This window comes from Artibeus jamaicensis, unplaced genomic scaffold (assembly GCF_021234435.1).
Source record: "Artibeus jamaicensis isolate MK-2021 breed Jamaican fruit bat unplaced genomic scaffold, CSHL_Jam_final contig_264, whole genome shotgun sequence".
NCBI lineage: Eukaryota > Metazoa > Chordata > Mammalia > Chiroptera > Phyllostomidae > Artibeus > Artibeus jamaicensis.
In genome coordinates this window covers 3,269,145-3,285,687 of record NW_026521576.1, presented here as the reverse complement: position 1 = coordinate 3,285,687, position 16,543 = coordinate 3,269,145, and the positions used below count along the sequence as shown (strand labels likewise).

The following is a 16,543-nucleotide window of genomic DNA, read 5'->3' as shown; positions in this document are numbered from 1 at the left end:
GATTTATTTATATGAAAATCCAGAAAAAAGGAAAAGTTATAGGAAATAGATTGGTGGTTGCCAGGGGCTAGAGGTGGGGACAGGGGGTGATTGCAAGTGGGTGTGAGGGATCTTTTTGTAATAATGGAAATATTCTAAAGTTAGATTGTGGTGATGGTTGTACAACTCTGTAATTTACTAAAAATAATTGAATTATGTACTTAAAATTACTGCATTTTATTTTATGTGATTTATACTTCAAGGTATTAAATAATGTGTTGAATTTTATCAACTACTTTTTCTGCACCTACTGAAAATTTATGATTTTCACCCTTATTCCACTAATTCATAAATAAAAAATTTAATATTAAACCAGTTGTGAATCTTGGACTGAATATAACTTGGTTTTGATATATTATATATTGTTTATGTTACTGGTAGGTTTGATTTACTAATATTTTGCTTATGAGACAGATAGGCCTGTCATATTTTTTTCTTCTTTTGTTCTTATCAAGTCTTTTACTATTTTCCATGTAAGATTGTTAATTTTTTTTATGTGTTTGGAAAATTTATTGTTGGAACCATATAGGCATGCAGTTTTCTTTGTAAGAAAATTTTTAATTGTATATTCAATTTCTTTAATGTGTATTTGCTTTTAGATTTTCTATTTCTTTGTCACTTTTAATAAGTTGTGTTTTTCTGATAATTTGTCTATTTCATGTACCTTTTCAAATCTGTTGGGCAAAGGTTTGTTAATATTCTCTTAGTGTTTTAATGTCCATGAAATCCTTAGTATTATCTGTCCTTTTTATTCTTGGTATTGGGATTTGTGCCTTCTCTGATCTTACATGGCTAGAAATGTTTAAAAGTCTATCATGTTTGAGTTTTCTTCAGAAAACAAACTTCTTTGATTTTTCTCTTTTGAATGTTTGTTTTCTGTTTTAAAAGTTGGTTTCCATTTTATTGTTTGTTTTCTTCTACTTTGATATAATTTTTTCCTATTTCATAGGAATATTTGATAAGAATATTTGTCTCCTTGCTTTATTGGTTACTGTGAGAGGTCTGTTAAAATCCACTGTGATTATAAATGAGTCAGTTTTTCTTTTTGGTTCTGTCAGTTTTTGCTTTATATATTTTGGTGCTTGCTTATTTTATGTATTCTAGTTTGGAATTCTTAGGACTTTTTAAGTGTCATCATATTTATTATTGTGAAGTGACCCTCCAACTTCAGTGGTGTTTCTTGTCTTAGATCCCTTTTGTCAAATATTAAGGTGACCTTACAAGTTCCCTTTTGGTTAGTGTTTGCATGTTTTTTTTAACCATTTTACTTTAGTCATTCTGAGCCCTTATGTTTTAAGGTAATGTCTCTGGTAAGCAATGTATAATAAAATATTTTAAACTGCCCCCCCTTACAATCTTCTGCTTGAAGAATTCTCTGTAGTGTTTCTTTTAGTGTGGGCCTGCTGGTGAGAAATTTGTGTGTGTATGTGTGTGTGTGAGAGAAATGTCTTATTTCACCATTATTTGTGAAGGATGGCTTTGCTTAGTCTCAGATTCCAAATCAGCAGCTATTTCATTCCCCACTTTAAAGATACCCATTTTCTGTTGAGAAGTCAGCTTGATATTTTAATTGTTTTAGGGCAGCTTCTAAGATTCTCTTTTTGATTTTGTGTCTTAGTGGTTGGTTTTGGTATGATTTTCTTTGTGTTTATTCTGTATTGTATTTAACTTTCAGGGGTCTCCATTGAAAGCCTGGGGTGTTCCTCCTAGGCAAGCCTGAGCTCCAGTTTTGTCTCCTATTTCCATTAGCTTGTTTAGAGACTTATATTTGCTTTGGAGTCTCATATAGATTGGCTGACTTTGTATAGTTCTCCATTGTCTTCAGATAGCTGTCTTACATGTTTTATCCAGTGATTCCTAGAAGAATTGGTCTGATAATAAGCTGCTCCATCAGAGCTAGCAATGAAAGCCCATTCATTTTTTTTTAAGATGAGTAGCATTACAGAGTTATTATTGCTGATGTGAAGATTCTCTAAAGAGGGATACTTTGGTGAGGATAGTTGTTGCTGTGAAGTCCCTCAGGAGACAAGAAGGGAGAAAATGTAGTGCAGTAGGACAGTTGGCTTCCACCATAAATTAAGTCCACCTGTGGTAACAGGAGGGCAGGTAGAGTATGTGGGTTTCAGTCCTGGTAGGTGGGTAGATTTGGTGGTGGGTGCTGGTGGAATTTCTCTTCTGAATGATTTTGTTTTCTCAGTGAGTTGGTATCAGGATTGGGTAAGAGGTTTGAGGAAGAGGAACGTTATGGAATGGTTGAAGATGTGTGTAGGAGGGTAGGTGGAGCAGGAGAGATAGTAGAATTGCCAGACAGCATAAGGGCACACCTGAGGGGATAGTCATGGACTGAGAGGGTGTAAACCATAAAAAGGAAATAATTTTTAACTTTTTTAAAAAGTGAATTTAAAAAGTAAAGAACCAAGATATACTTGACACAAATAAAACTTCTGATACTGTCAAATAAAAAATTTGTGATCACAGAAGAAATAAGAGTGAAACTATGTTTTTAGGTTCTGAATGGTCCAGATTTCAGGGTATGTTTCCAAAGTAAAAACAAAAAGATATTACAGTTTTTCAAAAGTAGTCTCAGAGACACAATACAAATATTTAACATTCCATAGAGAAAGGTAATTATTTCTAAAATAAGCCTTGAACCCTGAAGAAGTTCCACACTGATTTGTTTGGATAAGGCTGCCTTCAACTGAAGGCACTACCAGAGTAGTCCTCCAAACTGGTGGGCAGCAAACAGACTGTACAGGCAAGACAAAACCCTGATTCCCTTTAGCTCCTGGCATGGCTCCAGCAGCCTAGTCTCTAGCATGAGTGTGGTTTTTAAAGCTTGCTGTGTGGTCACAGAATCAGAATGTTGGTGAACCCCCCCCCCCCACTGCAGCACTAGTCGGTGTGTTAGAGGGCACCCAGATGGTGAGGACTTGGTGGACCCCTGTGGTGTAGTGGTAGGGAACTCCTTCAGGACCAGTTCATGCAGAGTCCCTGTCAGTCTCCTCTCTGTCTGCTCCTAACCCCTGGATAGCATTACATTTAGCTACTTTAATACCCAATACGTATTAGCTAACATATACTGAACAGCATTTTATAGTCTCAGTTTAAAGTTGTATTCTCTATGTTAAATGGTACCAAGTCAAACTATTATTACTTTTAACAAATACATCCTACTAGTTTAGAAATTGTTTTGTCCCTAAAAACAATTTTTTTCTTTCATGCTGAATTTTAATTCTTCATGGAAAAATTAATTACGAAGACACATACCAGGTATCCAAAAACATTTAAGATATTGAGTATCCACCAGTGAACTTAAGCAATTCAGTGTTACAAAGATTGAAGTTCTTCCTCTGTGCACATTACCAGTTGTTTTCTCTCTCCTTCCCCCAGAGGTCACTACCAATTGAATTTGGTATTTATCATTTCCATGCATGTTTTATGTCCCTAAATAGTGTAAAATGGTTGTCTCTTGTGTAAAATGGTATGTCCCTTGTGTAAAATGGTTATTATCCTGTGTATATTTCTATAATTATAATTATAAATGTATGTAATTATATACCCTAAAACATTCTTAGATTTACCCCTATTTATACTCTAATTCATTTATACTGATTCCTTCATTCTATTGCATATTATTTTCATTTTATTAATAATCTTTTTGATCAATACTTAGGTTATATCCAATTTTTTAAAAATATATTTTATTGATTATGCTGCTATAGTTGTCCCAATTTTTCTCCCTTTGCCCCCTCCACCCGGTACCTCTCTTTCCTCTACCAATCTCTCCCACCCCCCGTAGTTCATGTCCATGAGTTATGTATATAAGTTCTTTAGCTTCACATTTCCTATCCATTCTTAACATGCCCCTGTCTGTCTTATTCCTACCAATTTATGCTTCTTAATCCCTGCACCTTTCCCCCCATTCTCTCTCTTCCCTCCCCCAGCTGATAACCCTCAAAATTATCTCTGTATCTATGATTCTTTTCCTTTTCTGGTTGTTTGCTTTTTTTTTTTTGAATATTTATTTAAGATTCAGTTGATAGTTGTGAATTTGTTGCCATTTTAATGTTCATGGTTTTGATCTTTTTCTTAAAGAAATCCCTTTAACATTTCATATAATAAGGGCTTGGTGATGATGAACTCCTTTAACTTGACCTTATCTGAGAAGCACTTTATCTGTCCTTCAATTCTAAATGAAAGCTTTGCTGGATAGAGCAATATTGGATGTAGGTCCTTGCCTTTCATGACTTTGAATACTTCTTTCCAGTCCCTTCTTGCTTGTGAGGTTTCTTTTGAGAAATTGGCTGATAGTCTTATGGGCACACCGTTGTAGGTGATTCTCTGCTTTCTCTAGTTGCTTTTAATATTCTCTCTTTACCTTTGGCATTTTAATTATGATGTGTGTTGGTGTGGTCCTCTTTGTGTCCATTTTGTTTGGGACTCTGTGCTTCCTGGATTTGTAAGTCTTATTTCCTTTACCAAATTAGGAAGTTTTCTTTCATTATTTTTTCAAATAAGTTTTCAATTTCTTACTCTTCCTCTTCTCCTTCTGGCATCCCTATGATGTAGATGTTGGTGTGTTTGAAGATGTCTCAGAGGCTTCTTATTTTGTCCTCATTAAATTCTTTTGTCTTTTTGCTGTTCTGTTTGAATGCTTTTTTCTTCCTTATGTTCCAAATTATTGATGTGATACTAAGTTTCTTCCCCTCCACTGTTGGTTTCCTGTAGATTTTTCTTCATTTCACTTAATGTAACCTTCATTTCTGCCTGGGTCTTTTTTATTCTGTTTTCAATTGGGCCATATTTTCTTGTCTTCTCAATTTGACAGCCTCCCTGTGTTTGTTTCTGTGTATTAGGTAAAGCTGCTTTGACTTCCTGTGTTGGTAGCTTTTCCTATTCTAAGAGTTGTAAGTTGTGTGGGGTGGAACATTAGGCAATTGCTGGGCTGGGGCAAACCATTTCACTGCTTTGTGGCTCTGAGTTGGGGGGAGTATTTAGAGAGAGGACAGTGCTGCTGCCTGGCTTCTGGAGGTTTGTCTGTGAGGAAGCTGTATCCCAGCATATACCGTGTTTTCACTCACTTCACTTTTTCCCTTTTTAGGCCACTTGTCCCTTCTAGCTTTTGTCCTGGTGCTCAGTCCCAGAGTGGGTGGGTCTGCATGAGTCCTAAGCCTGTGAGGGACCTATAGGAGGACCTGGCATTTTCTTTTGCTGCCCTAACCAGCACTGGTTTTTGCAGCCAAAAATGATAGGAATTTATCTTCCTGGTGCTGGAATGCTGGTCTGCTACGTGGTCTGGTTTTGGGCTAGGATCCCTTGCTCCTGAGGTATCCCTCCCAATTTTGATCCATCACACGTGAATGTAGGACTGCCTTACCTCTGGACACTACTCTGTGGCTCTGTGCCTCTCTGCATCTTTCTCTCTCTCTCTACCTCAGTGCTTCTCTGTCCCTCTTGCCCATGTGGATGAATATAGCTTCTTTAAACTATTGGGTTGTCAGACTTCCATACAGCTTGATTTCTTGTCTTTTATGGGTGATAATTTGTTTTGTAGCCTAGTTGTAATTTTTTCTGTAGTTGTGTGAGGAGGTAAAGCATGTTTGTGTACAACTCCATCTTGACTGGAAGTCTTATTTCCATTTTTTGCTGTTTTATTTGAACTGCATTGAATGTTATTTCTTTGAGCATAAGTTTGAGAGATTTTTCTAGAGCACATTATTTATAATAGTTGTGTGTGTACATACATTTATGTATATGTTTATATATGAATAGTGTGTGTGTGCGTGTGTGTGTATCAATGTCAGCTGCAGTGCTCCCTCAGGAAGTGTTTGGGCTCAGAATGTCCCATCCTCAGCCTGTTGGTACTTGGTATTATTTCTTACTGTTATTAATTGCTTAAATTTTTAAAAAATTTTATTGATTTTAGAGAGAGAGGAAGCAAGAAAGAAATTATTTGTTGTTCCACTTATTTATGGATTCATTGATTGTTTCTTATATACTCCCTGACTGGGAATCAAATCCAAAACCTTGGCATGTCAGGACAACACTTTAGCCAACTGAACTACCTGCCCAGGGCCTTAAGGAGATTTTATATGTGGATAAGCTGAATAAGATCAAAATTTAATTAAGTAAATGAATTTAAATATCAGAAGTAATCTAATGCAGAATAAGAGTCTGGTTCTTTTCACTCTGTTAAAAAGTTTGTTGTATTTATTCTATTACAGGTATTGTAGAATGTCTTCTACCTAGAAAGTAAAGATTCTATATTTTATTAAAATAGTTTTCTATTGTCCTGATCATGTCCTTGATTACTAATGAAAACAATTTTCTTTTTTTCTCTTTCTTAGGTATATTTTATTTTTAATCTCAATATATTTTACTTTTAATATAATTTATTGATTATACTATTACACTTGTCCCATTACTTCATTCATTCCCCTCTGCCCTGCACACCACCTCGCACCTGCATTCCCCTCCTTTAGTTTATGGCCATGGGTCATACATATAAGTTCTTTGGCTTCTACATTTCCCATATTATTCTTAACCTCTCCCTGACTATTTTCTACCTACCATTTATGCTACTTATTCTCTGTAGCTTTTCCCCCTCTCTCTTCCTCCCACTCCCTTGCCATTAACCCTCCATGTGATCTCCATTTCTGTGATTTTGTTCCTGTTATCATTGTTTCGCTTAGTTTGTTTTAGGTTTGTCATTATAGCTGTGAGTTTGTTGTCATTGTACTGTTCATATTTTTTATCTTTTTTTCTTAGATAAGTCCCTTTAACATTTCATATGATAAGGGCTGGGTGGTGATGGACTCCTTTAACTTAACCTTATCTGGGAAGCACTTTATCTGCCCCTCCCATTCTAAATGATAGTTTTGCCGGATAGTGTAATCTTGGTTGTAGGTCCTTGCCTTTCATGACTTGGAATACTTCTTTCCAGCCCCTTTTAGCTTGTAAGGTTTCTTTTGAGAAATCAGCTGACAATCTGATGGGGACTCTTTTGTAGGTAACTGTCTCCTTTTCTCTTGCTACTTTTAAGATTCTCTCCTTATCTTTTATCTTGGGTAATTTAAGATGTGCCTTGGTGTGTTTCTCCTTGGGTCTAACTTCTTTGGGACTCTCTGAGCTTCTTGGACTTCCTGAAAGTCTATTTCCTTTTCCATATGGAGGACAATCTCCTTCATTATTTGTTCAAACAAGTTTTCAATTTCTTGTTCTTCCTCTTCTCCATCTGGCACCCCTATGATTTGGATGTTGGAAAGTTAAAGATGTCCTGGTGGTTCCTAAGCCTTTCCTCACTTTTTTGAATTCTTGTTTCTTCATTCTGTTCTGGTTGAATGTTTCTTTCTTCCTTCTGGTCCAAACCATTGATGTGAGTCCCAGTTTCCTTGCCATCACTGTTGGTTCCCTATTCATTTTCCTTTATTTCACTTTTCATAGCCTTCATTTTTTCTTCTAATTTGCAACCCTATTGAACCAATTCTGTGAGCATCCTGAATAGCAGTGTTTTGAACTGTGCATCTGATGATTGGCTGTCTCTTCATTGCTTAGTTGTATTGTTTCTGGAGCTTTGATCTGTTCTTTCATTTGGGCCATTTTTTGTTGTTGTTGCTGTGATTAATATAAAATGGACTAACAAGAGAGGTAGTATTTGAGTGTATGCCTTCTATGTTCTAATTTTACATTTTCTGTTTATCCATTTATTTAAATGGGGACCTACCCTTCTTAGATAGTTTAATTTTATTAAACATAATGTCTTTACTGAACCACCGAGTAAATGGTTCCTCAAACAATTTTTTGTTTATTATTCTCTGTTCCAAAGTTATGATTCCATGATTATGAAATTGTCAGTGTGTTTGTACTTTAATGCCAATGATTCTCAAATGTGATCTGTAGTCCCCAGAGCAGGCACCCGTGAAGTGATTTTCCTGGTAGAAAGGTCTGATTTGCCCTATTTACTCTGTGGACATTTGCACTGATGGGGGCAAAAACAGTGGTGGGTAAAATTGCCGACAGCTTTGCAAGAACCAAGAAAGTGGCATCAATCTGTAGTTATTTATGTTAACATGAATGGGTTTATTTGTGTTATCAAATGAATGTGTATTTAAAAAATTTGTAGTTTCACTTTCAAATACAGTAACTATCAGTACAGATAATCTAAACAGAATTTCTTCCTCTAAGAATTTGAAGGGGCTTTAAGACCACAGAGTTTCAGAACCACTATGTTAAGTACACAGTAGGTATATGAACAGTGAACAAACAAATATGTTATTCTTCCTAATGCTTGTCTTTGAGAAGGAAAACTTAGGTAATATAATTCCCTCAACATATAAATTCAGTTACTTTTAATGTTATATATGAATTTTAAATTTCAAAATATTACATTAAAATTTTGTTCATAACTAGATTACATTTGTAAATAAAATACTTTTCAGGTGCTGACCTTAAGGAAAGAGTCAAAATGAATTCCAGTGAAATTGGTCCTTTTGTCTCCAAAATAAGAGCAGTGATTAATGAAATCGGTAAGCACAATTAAAATTTTTTTAGCATGCTGAAGATGACCTTAAATATCAATTTAAAAAAGTTGCATAGTCTGTATATATAAAATTTGGCCAGAGTACCATATAGTTAGATCATTGTGACCTATAACTGGCTGTTGTAAAATAGCATATAATATATTTGATTTGAAAATTTGAGAAGAATGTTTTATAATTAAAGAGACCTTCTATGTATGAAGACATGGGATATAAAGATAAGTATTACAAAACAAAAAGTAATTTGGCATAAGCCTTGGCTTAAAGAACCTATATCTCTTACATAATTTTACACACAAATGTATTCATGACTTGGATATTTTTTTGTTTTTTACATAAATAAGATTGTACTATTTCCATAGAATTGCAGACTTTTGTGTACTATTTTGTGTACTATCTCAGTACATGTCAGTCTATTTTATTATTAATACTTTTTATATACTGCTGAATAGTACTTAATAGCATAGTTTCATCCATAATTTTAAATTATTTTTTTTGAAAATTCTTCATTAATGAGCATTTGGGTATTTTTTTGTTGTTGTTCTTTATAATGAAGTGATGAATATCTTTGTACCAAGTCTTTCATATTATTAGTATGTGTATTTATTTATAGGAGATAATTCTTAAACATGGAATTAAGTTCTAAATATCATGTGTTGATTGAATGTTGTAATAAATTCTGCCAGGTTATATTTAAAAAAGATTGCAGTAATTTATATTCCCATCAATTATATGACAATACTTGTTTCCTCATATTCCTGCCAGTATTTAATGTTGCTATTTTAAAAATTTTCCATGGTTAATAAAAAAGATATCTTAGCATTTTTATTTGCATTTCCCCAGATATTATGTCATGCTTTATCTTTTTAATTTAGACTTGCCTTTCTTGTTCTGTAAATTGCCTTTTTACATCCTTCATCTCTTTTTTATAGCATTATTTAATATTTATTTATTTATTTATTTGGCCTTGGGCTTGTATCTCTTTTCTCCTCAGATTTATTCCTGGCTATTTTACAGCATTTATGTAAATACCTTAGAATTGGATCCTTCCCCATTTCTGTTGAAGTCTGATTATTGTAGTTTTGTAGGAAAGCTATTCAATATCATGTACTTATTTTGTATCATGCCAACCTTCTAATTACTTGTACTATTTTTTTCAGTTAATTTTCTGTTGTTTTCCAGATGAAAAGTTTAGTGTTTATAAATAGTACAGTTTTTTTCTTTCTCAACATTTTAATCTTAATACATTTTTCATGTATTGTCACATTGTCTAAGGCCTTGGTACAATATTTACTTGTTGAAGTATGTTTATCCTTATCTTTATTTGACTTTGATTAGTACTTTTTAATATTTGCCAGCAATATTTAGGAAGTTCAGGGAATTTTCTTCTATTTCAACTGCTCTGGCCTTAAATTATTAGAGTAAGCCCTAGCTGATCATTGTGGTTAGTAGTTATAGTGGTTTTTATTATACTGAATTCAATCTTATATATTTTGGTATAATTATAAGTGAGATTGACCTTCTAATTGGGTTTTTGTGTTACCCTCCTCTGGCTTGCTATCAAGGTCATATCATATATACAGGCCTCACAGAATGCAGTGAGAAGCTTTCCATCTTTTTCGGTGCTATATAGGGAATCATCTGTTATTTGAAGGATTAGTAGAATTTGACCATGTAACATATTTTGGAGTCTTGTGTGGTTTTATTATTGTTGTTTACTAGTAATTGTTTTTGAGATCTAAGTTTTAAAATGTATGTTTTGCTTTCAAGAACAGTTGTTGTCATCTTTCTGCCCCCTGCTATCCTGTGCTACTGTTAGCAGAGGCTTTTCTCTGCTTCTCTCTATAGTGTCAGACTCCTGGTCAGAGCCTCCTGAGGAAGGGCATGGGCTTGCTTTCCATACTGGTCAGAGAGCTTGATCTGGGAAATGAAATCGATGCTTTCTGTAACTTTATTATATGTGCTAGGAGGAGTGGCTAAGACTGGGCCAGTTGTAAACATTACCTTGATGTTTTTTCTAAGCCTCCTTATATTTTATTGATCTGAAATTGGAATTTTCCTGGGACTTTTTAAATGAAGAACTATTTGTTTTTGCAGTGACATTTTCTTTTCAATGATTGTAGCTATAGCATTTTTGTTGTGGATCCTGATTCAGTCTATCTTGTGCTCTTCCATGAGTTCCCCAATATTTTTAATGATTTTATTTATTTATTTTTAGAGTGAGGAGAGGGGAGGGAGAAAGAGGGAGAGAAACATCAGTGTGTTGTTGCCTCTCACTCATCCCCTACTGGGGACCTGGTCTGCAACCCAGGCATATGCCCTGACTGGGAATTGAACCTGTGACCCTTTAGTCCACAGGCTGACACTCAGTCCACCGAGCCACAGCTGCCAGGGCTCCCCAATATTTTTTAATGATACTTTTCATTGCAGTATTACAATGGACATACAATCTTTATATTGTCTTTTGTGGTGGCTTAATGAGATTTTGAAGGGCAGGTGGAAACCAAGTGTCTCAATCTAATATATGAAACCAGGGGCAGACAAACTTGTTTTAAAAAGGGAGAAATAGTAAATCTGTTCGACTTTGCAGGGCCATTATGGTCTCTGTCACAGCTACACAGCCTTTTTTTAAAAAGACTTTATCTTTCTAGAGCAGTTTCAATTCACACCAAAATGGAGGGGAAGGTACAGACATTCCCCATATGCTCCCTGTCTCCACATGTGCATAGCCTCCTCCATTATCAACATCTCTCTTCCAGCGTGATGATGCATTTGTTACAACTGATGAACCTACATCGACACATTACAATCACCCAAAGTCAGTAGGGTTCACATTAGAGTTCACTCTTGGTGTTGGACATTCTGTGGAAATGATGGAAAAGATGGAAAATGACTTGTATCAATCATTATTGTGTCATACAGAGTATTTTTGCTGGTCTGAAAATCTTCTGTGTGTGGCCTTGTTATCTTCTCTCCCCTCTCTGGCAACCACTTTTACGGTCTCCGTAATTTTGCATTTCTAGAATATTATAAGTTAGAATCATTCTGTTTGTAGCCTTTCATATTGGCTTCTTTCACATAATAACATGCATTAGTTTTCTCCATGTTTTTGCATGATGATACTTTGTTTTGGGTGTGAAATAATATTTCACTGTTCGGATGTACTACAGTTTATCGATTCATCTACCAAAGGCCTTGGTTGCTTCCAAGTATTGGCAGTTACAAATAAAGCTGCTATAAAATCTGTGTGTAGGCTTTTGAATGGACATAAATTTTCAGTTCCTTTTGGTAAATACCAAGGAGTGCAGTAGCTGGATCATATGGTGAGACTCTGTCTAGCTTTGTAAAAAAACTGCCTGTCTTCCAGGGTGCATGTACCTTACCATTTTGCAGTAAGGAATGACACTTACTGTTGTCCCATGTCCTTATCAGCATTTGGTGTTGTCGGTGTTCCAGATTTTGGCCGTTGTAATAGGTTTGTAGTGGTGTCTCATTGCATTTTAATTTTCATTTTCTTGATGACATATGATATGCAGCATTTTTTCATATGCTTATTTGCCATACTTTCTTTCATGAAGTATCTGTTGAGGTCTTTGGCCCAGTGTTTGAGTTATTTTTTCCTTATTGTTGAGTTTTAAGAGTTCTTTATATATTTTAGACTATAGTCATTTGTCAGATGTGTCTTCTGCAAATATTTTCTTCCAGTCTGTCTTCTAGTGTGTCTTCTCATACTCTTACATTGTCTTTTGTGAAACATAAGTTTTTCATTTTAATAAAGTCCATGTCTATTATTTCTTTTATGGATAGTACCCTTGGTGTTGTAGAGTAGTTCCCCCCTTATCTGCAGTTTCTTTTTGTGTGGTTTCAGTTACCCTGTGTCAACCAGGCTCTTAAAAATTTTAAATGGAAAATTCCAGAAATAAGGAAATCATACATTCTCAATTGCACCGTTGTGAGTAGTGTGATGAAATACTTCACCGCCTCATTTGGTCTCACCTGGGACAGGGGTTGTGTCCAGCGTTGTCATGCTCTGTAGGCTCTGCGCTGGTCAGGCATTCAGTGCCCATCTTGGTTATGTCATGGTGTTGCAGGGCTTTGGTCAGGTAACCCTGTAAGGAGCCTGATACCAAGGTGCTGTGTCATTCACTTCACATCCTCTTATTACATAGGCACTGTGCCATCTGACATCATCACAAGAAGAAGGGTGAGTGTTTTACAAAGGATATGTTGAGAGAAGGCACATTCATATAACTTTTACCATAATATATTATAATTGTTTTATTATTACTTTTATTGTAATCTCTTGTGTATAATATGTAAATTAAACTTTATAATAGATATGTATGTATAGGAAAAAATCATAGTGTAGATACAGGGTTTGGTATTTGTTTGCAGTTTGAGGCATCCACTGAAAATACCTTGAAAATCTTTATGCCAATAAATGTGAAATTTCTGCCTCAAGAGCATAGTCTGAAATACTCAGGTAAACACTGAAGAAACTGAATCAGTAGTTACAAGTTTTTTTAAGAGAAGAAGTACCAGGCCCAGTTTTAATCAGGGGTATTCAACCCATGGCCCACGGGCCACACTTGGCCCAGGATGGCTGTGAATGTGGCCCAATACAGAATCGTAAAATCAATTAAAACATTATGAGATTTTTTTTTGAGTATTTAATGTGTGGTCCAAGACAACTCTACTTCCAGTGTGGCCCAGAGATGCCAAAAGATTGGGCACCCCTGTAAGTGATTTATATTTCAGGTACTTTACCTAGTCTGTAAGGAACAAATCATTACAGTCTTTTTAAAAAAAAATATTTTATTATGCCATTACAGTTCTATTTCCCCCCTTATTCCCCTACACCCTGCACACCCCCTCCTCCACCATTCCCCCGCTTTAGTTTATGACCATGTGTCTCAAGTTCTTTAGATTCTATATTTCCCATACTATTCTTACCCTCCCCCCTATCTATTTTCTACCTACCATCTATGCTACTTATTTCCTGTACCTTCTCCCCCCTTCTCTTTCTCCCACTCCCCTGTTGCTAACCCTCCATATGATCTTCATTTCTATGGTTCTGCTCCTGATCTAGCTGTCCTCTTAGTTTGCTTTTGTTTTAGGTGTGGTTGTTAATAATGGTGAGTGTGCTGTCCTTTCACTGTTCATCTTTTTTATCTTCTTTTTCTTAGGTAAGTCCCTTTAACATTTCATATAATAAGGGCTTGGTGATGATGAACTCCTTGAATTTGATGTTATCTGAGGAGCACTTTATCTGCCTTTCCATTCTAAATGAAAGCTTTGCTGGATAGAGCAATTTGGATGTAGGTCTTTGGATTTCATGACTTGGAATACTTCTTTCCAGCCCCTTCTTGCCTGTAAGGTTTCTTTTGAGAAATCAGCTGACAGTCTGATGGGAACTCCTTTGTAGGCGACTGTCCCCTTATCTCTTGCTGCTTCTAGGATCCTCTCCTTCATTTTAATCTTGGCTAATGTAATGATGATGTGCCTTGGTGTGTTTCTTCTTGGGTCCAACTTCTTTGGGACTCTCTGAGCTTCCTGGATTTCCTGGAAGTCTATTTCCTTTGCCAGATTGGGGAAGTTCTCCTTTATTATTTGTTCAAATAAGTTTTCCACTGGTGGCTGTTTTTCTTCACCTTCTGGGACCCCTATAATTCGGATGTTGTAAGGGTTAAAGATGTCCTGAAGGTTCCTAAGTCTCTCCTCATTTTTTTGAATTCTTGTTTCTTCATCCTTTTCTGTTTGGTCATTTTTTTTTCTCCTTCTGGTCCACTCCTTTGATTTGGGTTCCATTTCTTTTCCATTACTGTTGGTTTCCTGTGCATTTCCATTCATTTCAATTAGTTTAGCCTTCCTGTGTTCCTCTAATTTGTGACTAAAATCAACTAGTTCTGTGAGCATCCTGGTCACCAGTGTTTTGAACTGTGCATCTGAAAGTTTGGCTATTTCTTCATCGCTTAGCTTTATTGGCTCTGGGGCTCTGAGTTGTTTTTGAGCCATGTTTTGATCTGTTTGTGCCTGTTAGGTATGAAGAGCGGAGCCTTAGGTGTTCACCAGGGTAGGGCTACCCAGGTTGCTGGTTTGTGATACTGTATGTGGGGGTGTGGTCAACGAGGGGCCACCCACGTCGCTGGTTTGTGATGTATGTGGGGGCGGGGTCAGAGAGGGACAATGGCGATTTCCTCTGCCGCTTCCTGCCCCTGGGGCCTGTGTGATCTGTCTCACTGCTAGCTCCTTCACCGGTTTATCTGCGCGCAAATGTGTGACCCCGATCAGCCCTCAGTGGATCCACCGCCTTTTGCCCTCAGTGGGTCTGCCCACTTCTCCACACCTGGGATCTGCTCATGGCTGCTGGCGCACCTGGGTCGCTTCCCCGGGTTGGTCTGGTGGATCTTTCCTGCCTGACCCTGCTCTGCTGCTTGCTCTGCCCCTCTTACCGGTTTGGCTGAGGGGTCCGTTGTTGTCAGACTTTCGTGTAGTTCAGTTTTCTGTGTTTTGGCTGCGTTTTTGGTGCTAAAACTTTGTTGTTTTTAAACTTAGGTGTGTGAGAAGGCGCAGTGCTTCCACCTACACCTCCATCTTGGTGGAAGTCAACATTACAGTCTTATATAAACTCTTCTACTAGGCATTAGAGTGAGAATTCGTTTCTAAACTCATAATTCAAACTAGGATAACTCTTATATAAACATGACGAAAACATTTGAAGATGTGAATGAGAGGAGCCAGTCTTGCTTGTGAATACAGAGAAAATCTAGTAGGTTTTTTAAAAGACCAAATTGGATTTTCCCAGGGATAAAAGTAGGAGGGAGAAGTTTTCATTTGAAAATACTAAATTTAATTCATGATATCAGCCAATTAAAATAAAGTCATGTTTTTCTCAGTAGAGTAATAAAAATAATTTTAGAAATGTCAGATCTGTTCATAGTAAAAGCTGAAGGCAGACGACGAAGATAGGAGGGGACTTCCTTAGCCTGATGGGAGGTATCTCTTTCTTAGATGTAAAATGTTAAAATAGTCTTCCAAAATCAGGAACATAATAGGAGGTTCACTATCTCCACTCTGTTTAAAATGGTTCTGACAGTCCTGGCCTTTGTGGAAAGTCAGGAAATAGAAAGAGAGGAATGATTGAAAAGGAAGAAGTATAACATTGTCCTTCTCAAGTGGTATGATTGTTTTAATAAAAAATCTAAGAGGATCAACAAATTATTGGAAAAAAAATGTCACAAGATAGCTAGGATCCATATTTAAGAATAACTAATAGTCCTTTTTTATACCAGCAACAGACAAAAGACATCAATCAAAAGAAATTTTACCATTTACAGTAGGAGGAAAAAAATGGATTTAGAAACACATGCAAGCTAGATGGAAAAAATATGAAGTTTTAAGACATTGGAAAAGAATTAAATGGAGACACAGTGTCTTCCTGAATAAGAAGATTCCATATCAAAAACAGGATTCTTGCAAATGATTCAATGTACAGATTCAGTGTAGTTATACCTAAATTCTCAGTGTTAATTTTGTAAGGAATTTGCTCATAATGAGGCCGCAAAATGGCCAAGCATGCCTGAAGAAGGAAATGAAAGGCCTTGCCTTATCAGCACTGAAGACTTATTTAAAGATACGAAAGTTAGGATGGTAAGTTATTGGCTTTCATATAAAAATGGACCAGTGGAGTGGAATACAGAACCCAGCACAGATCCACCCCAGCAGAGAATATGCATTGCAGGTCACTGGGGGATGGCAAGAACTTGAATATGTTTGTGAAGTAAAATAAACTTTTATGCTTTTGACAGAGTGAGATATTTCTTAAACACAAAATGAAACAGTTAGAAGGAAAGCTTGAAAATTCTACTAAATTTAAATTGTACTTAGGAACTTTGTTCATTAAAGACACTGTAAAGAAGTTAGAAAGAAAAGCCACAAACTGGAAGAAAGTAATTGAAACACGCACT

The 16,543-nt window shown here is 36.2% G+C and overlaps 1 protein-coding gene across 6 annotated transcripts in view; it reads left to right on the top strand.

Annotated features, from left to right (window-relative positions):
* The window catches only part of AUH (AU RNA binding methylglutaconyl-CoA hydratase), a 220,587-nt gene that overhangs the window by 44,732 nt on the left and 159,312 nt on the right, over positions 1-16,543 (top strand). For 5 of the 6 annotated variants that reach the window (XM_053662664.1, XM_053662662.1, XM_053662665.1 and 2 more), the window contains one exon: positions 8,478-8,564. The exons of the other annotated variant lie outside the window; for it this stretch is intronic. In XM_053662664.1, the coding sequence (XP_053518639.1) occupies positions 8,478-8,564 (87 nt within the window). The remainder of the gene's footprint in view (positions 1-8,477; positions 8,565-16,543) is intronic. 6 annotated transcript variants of the gene reach the window in all.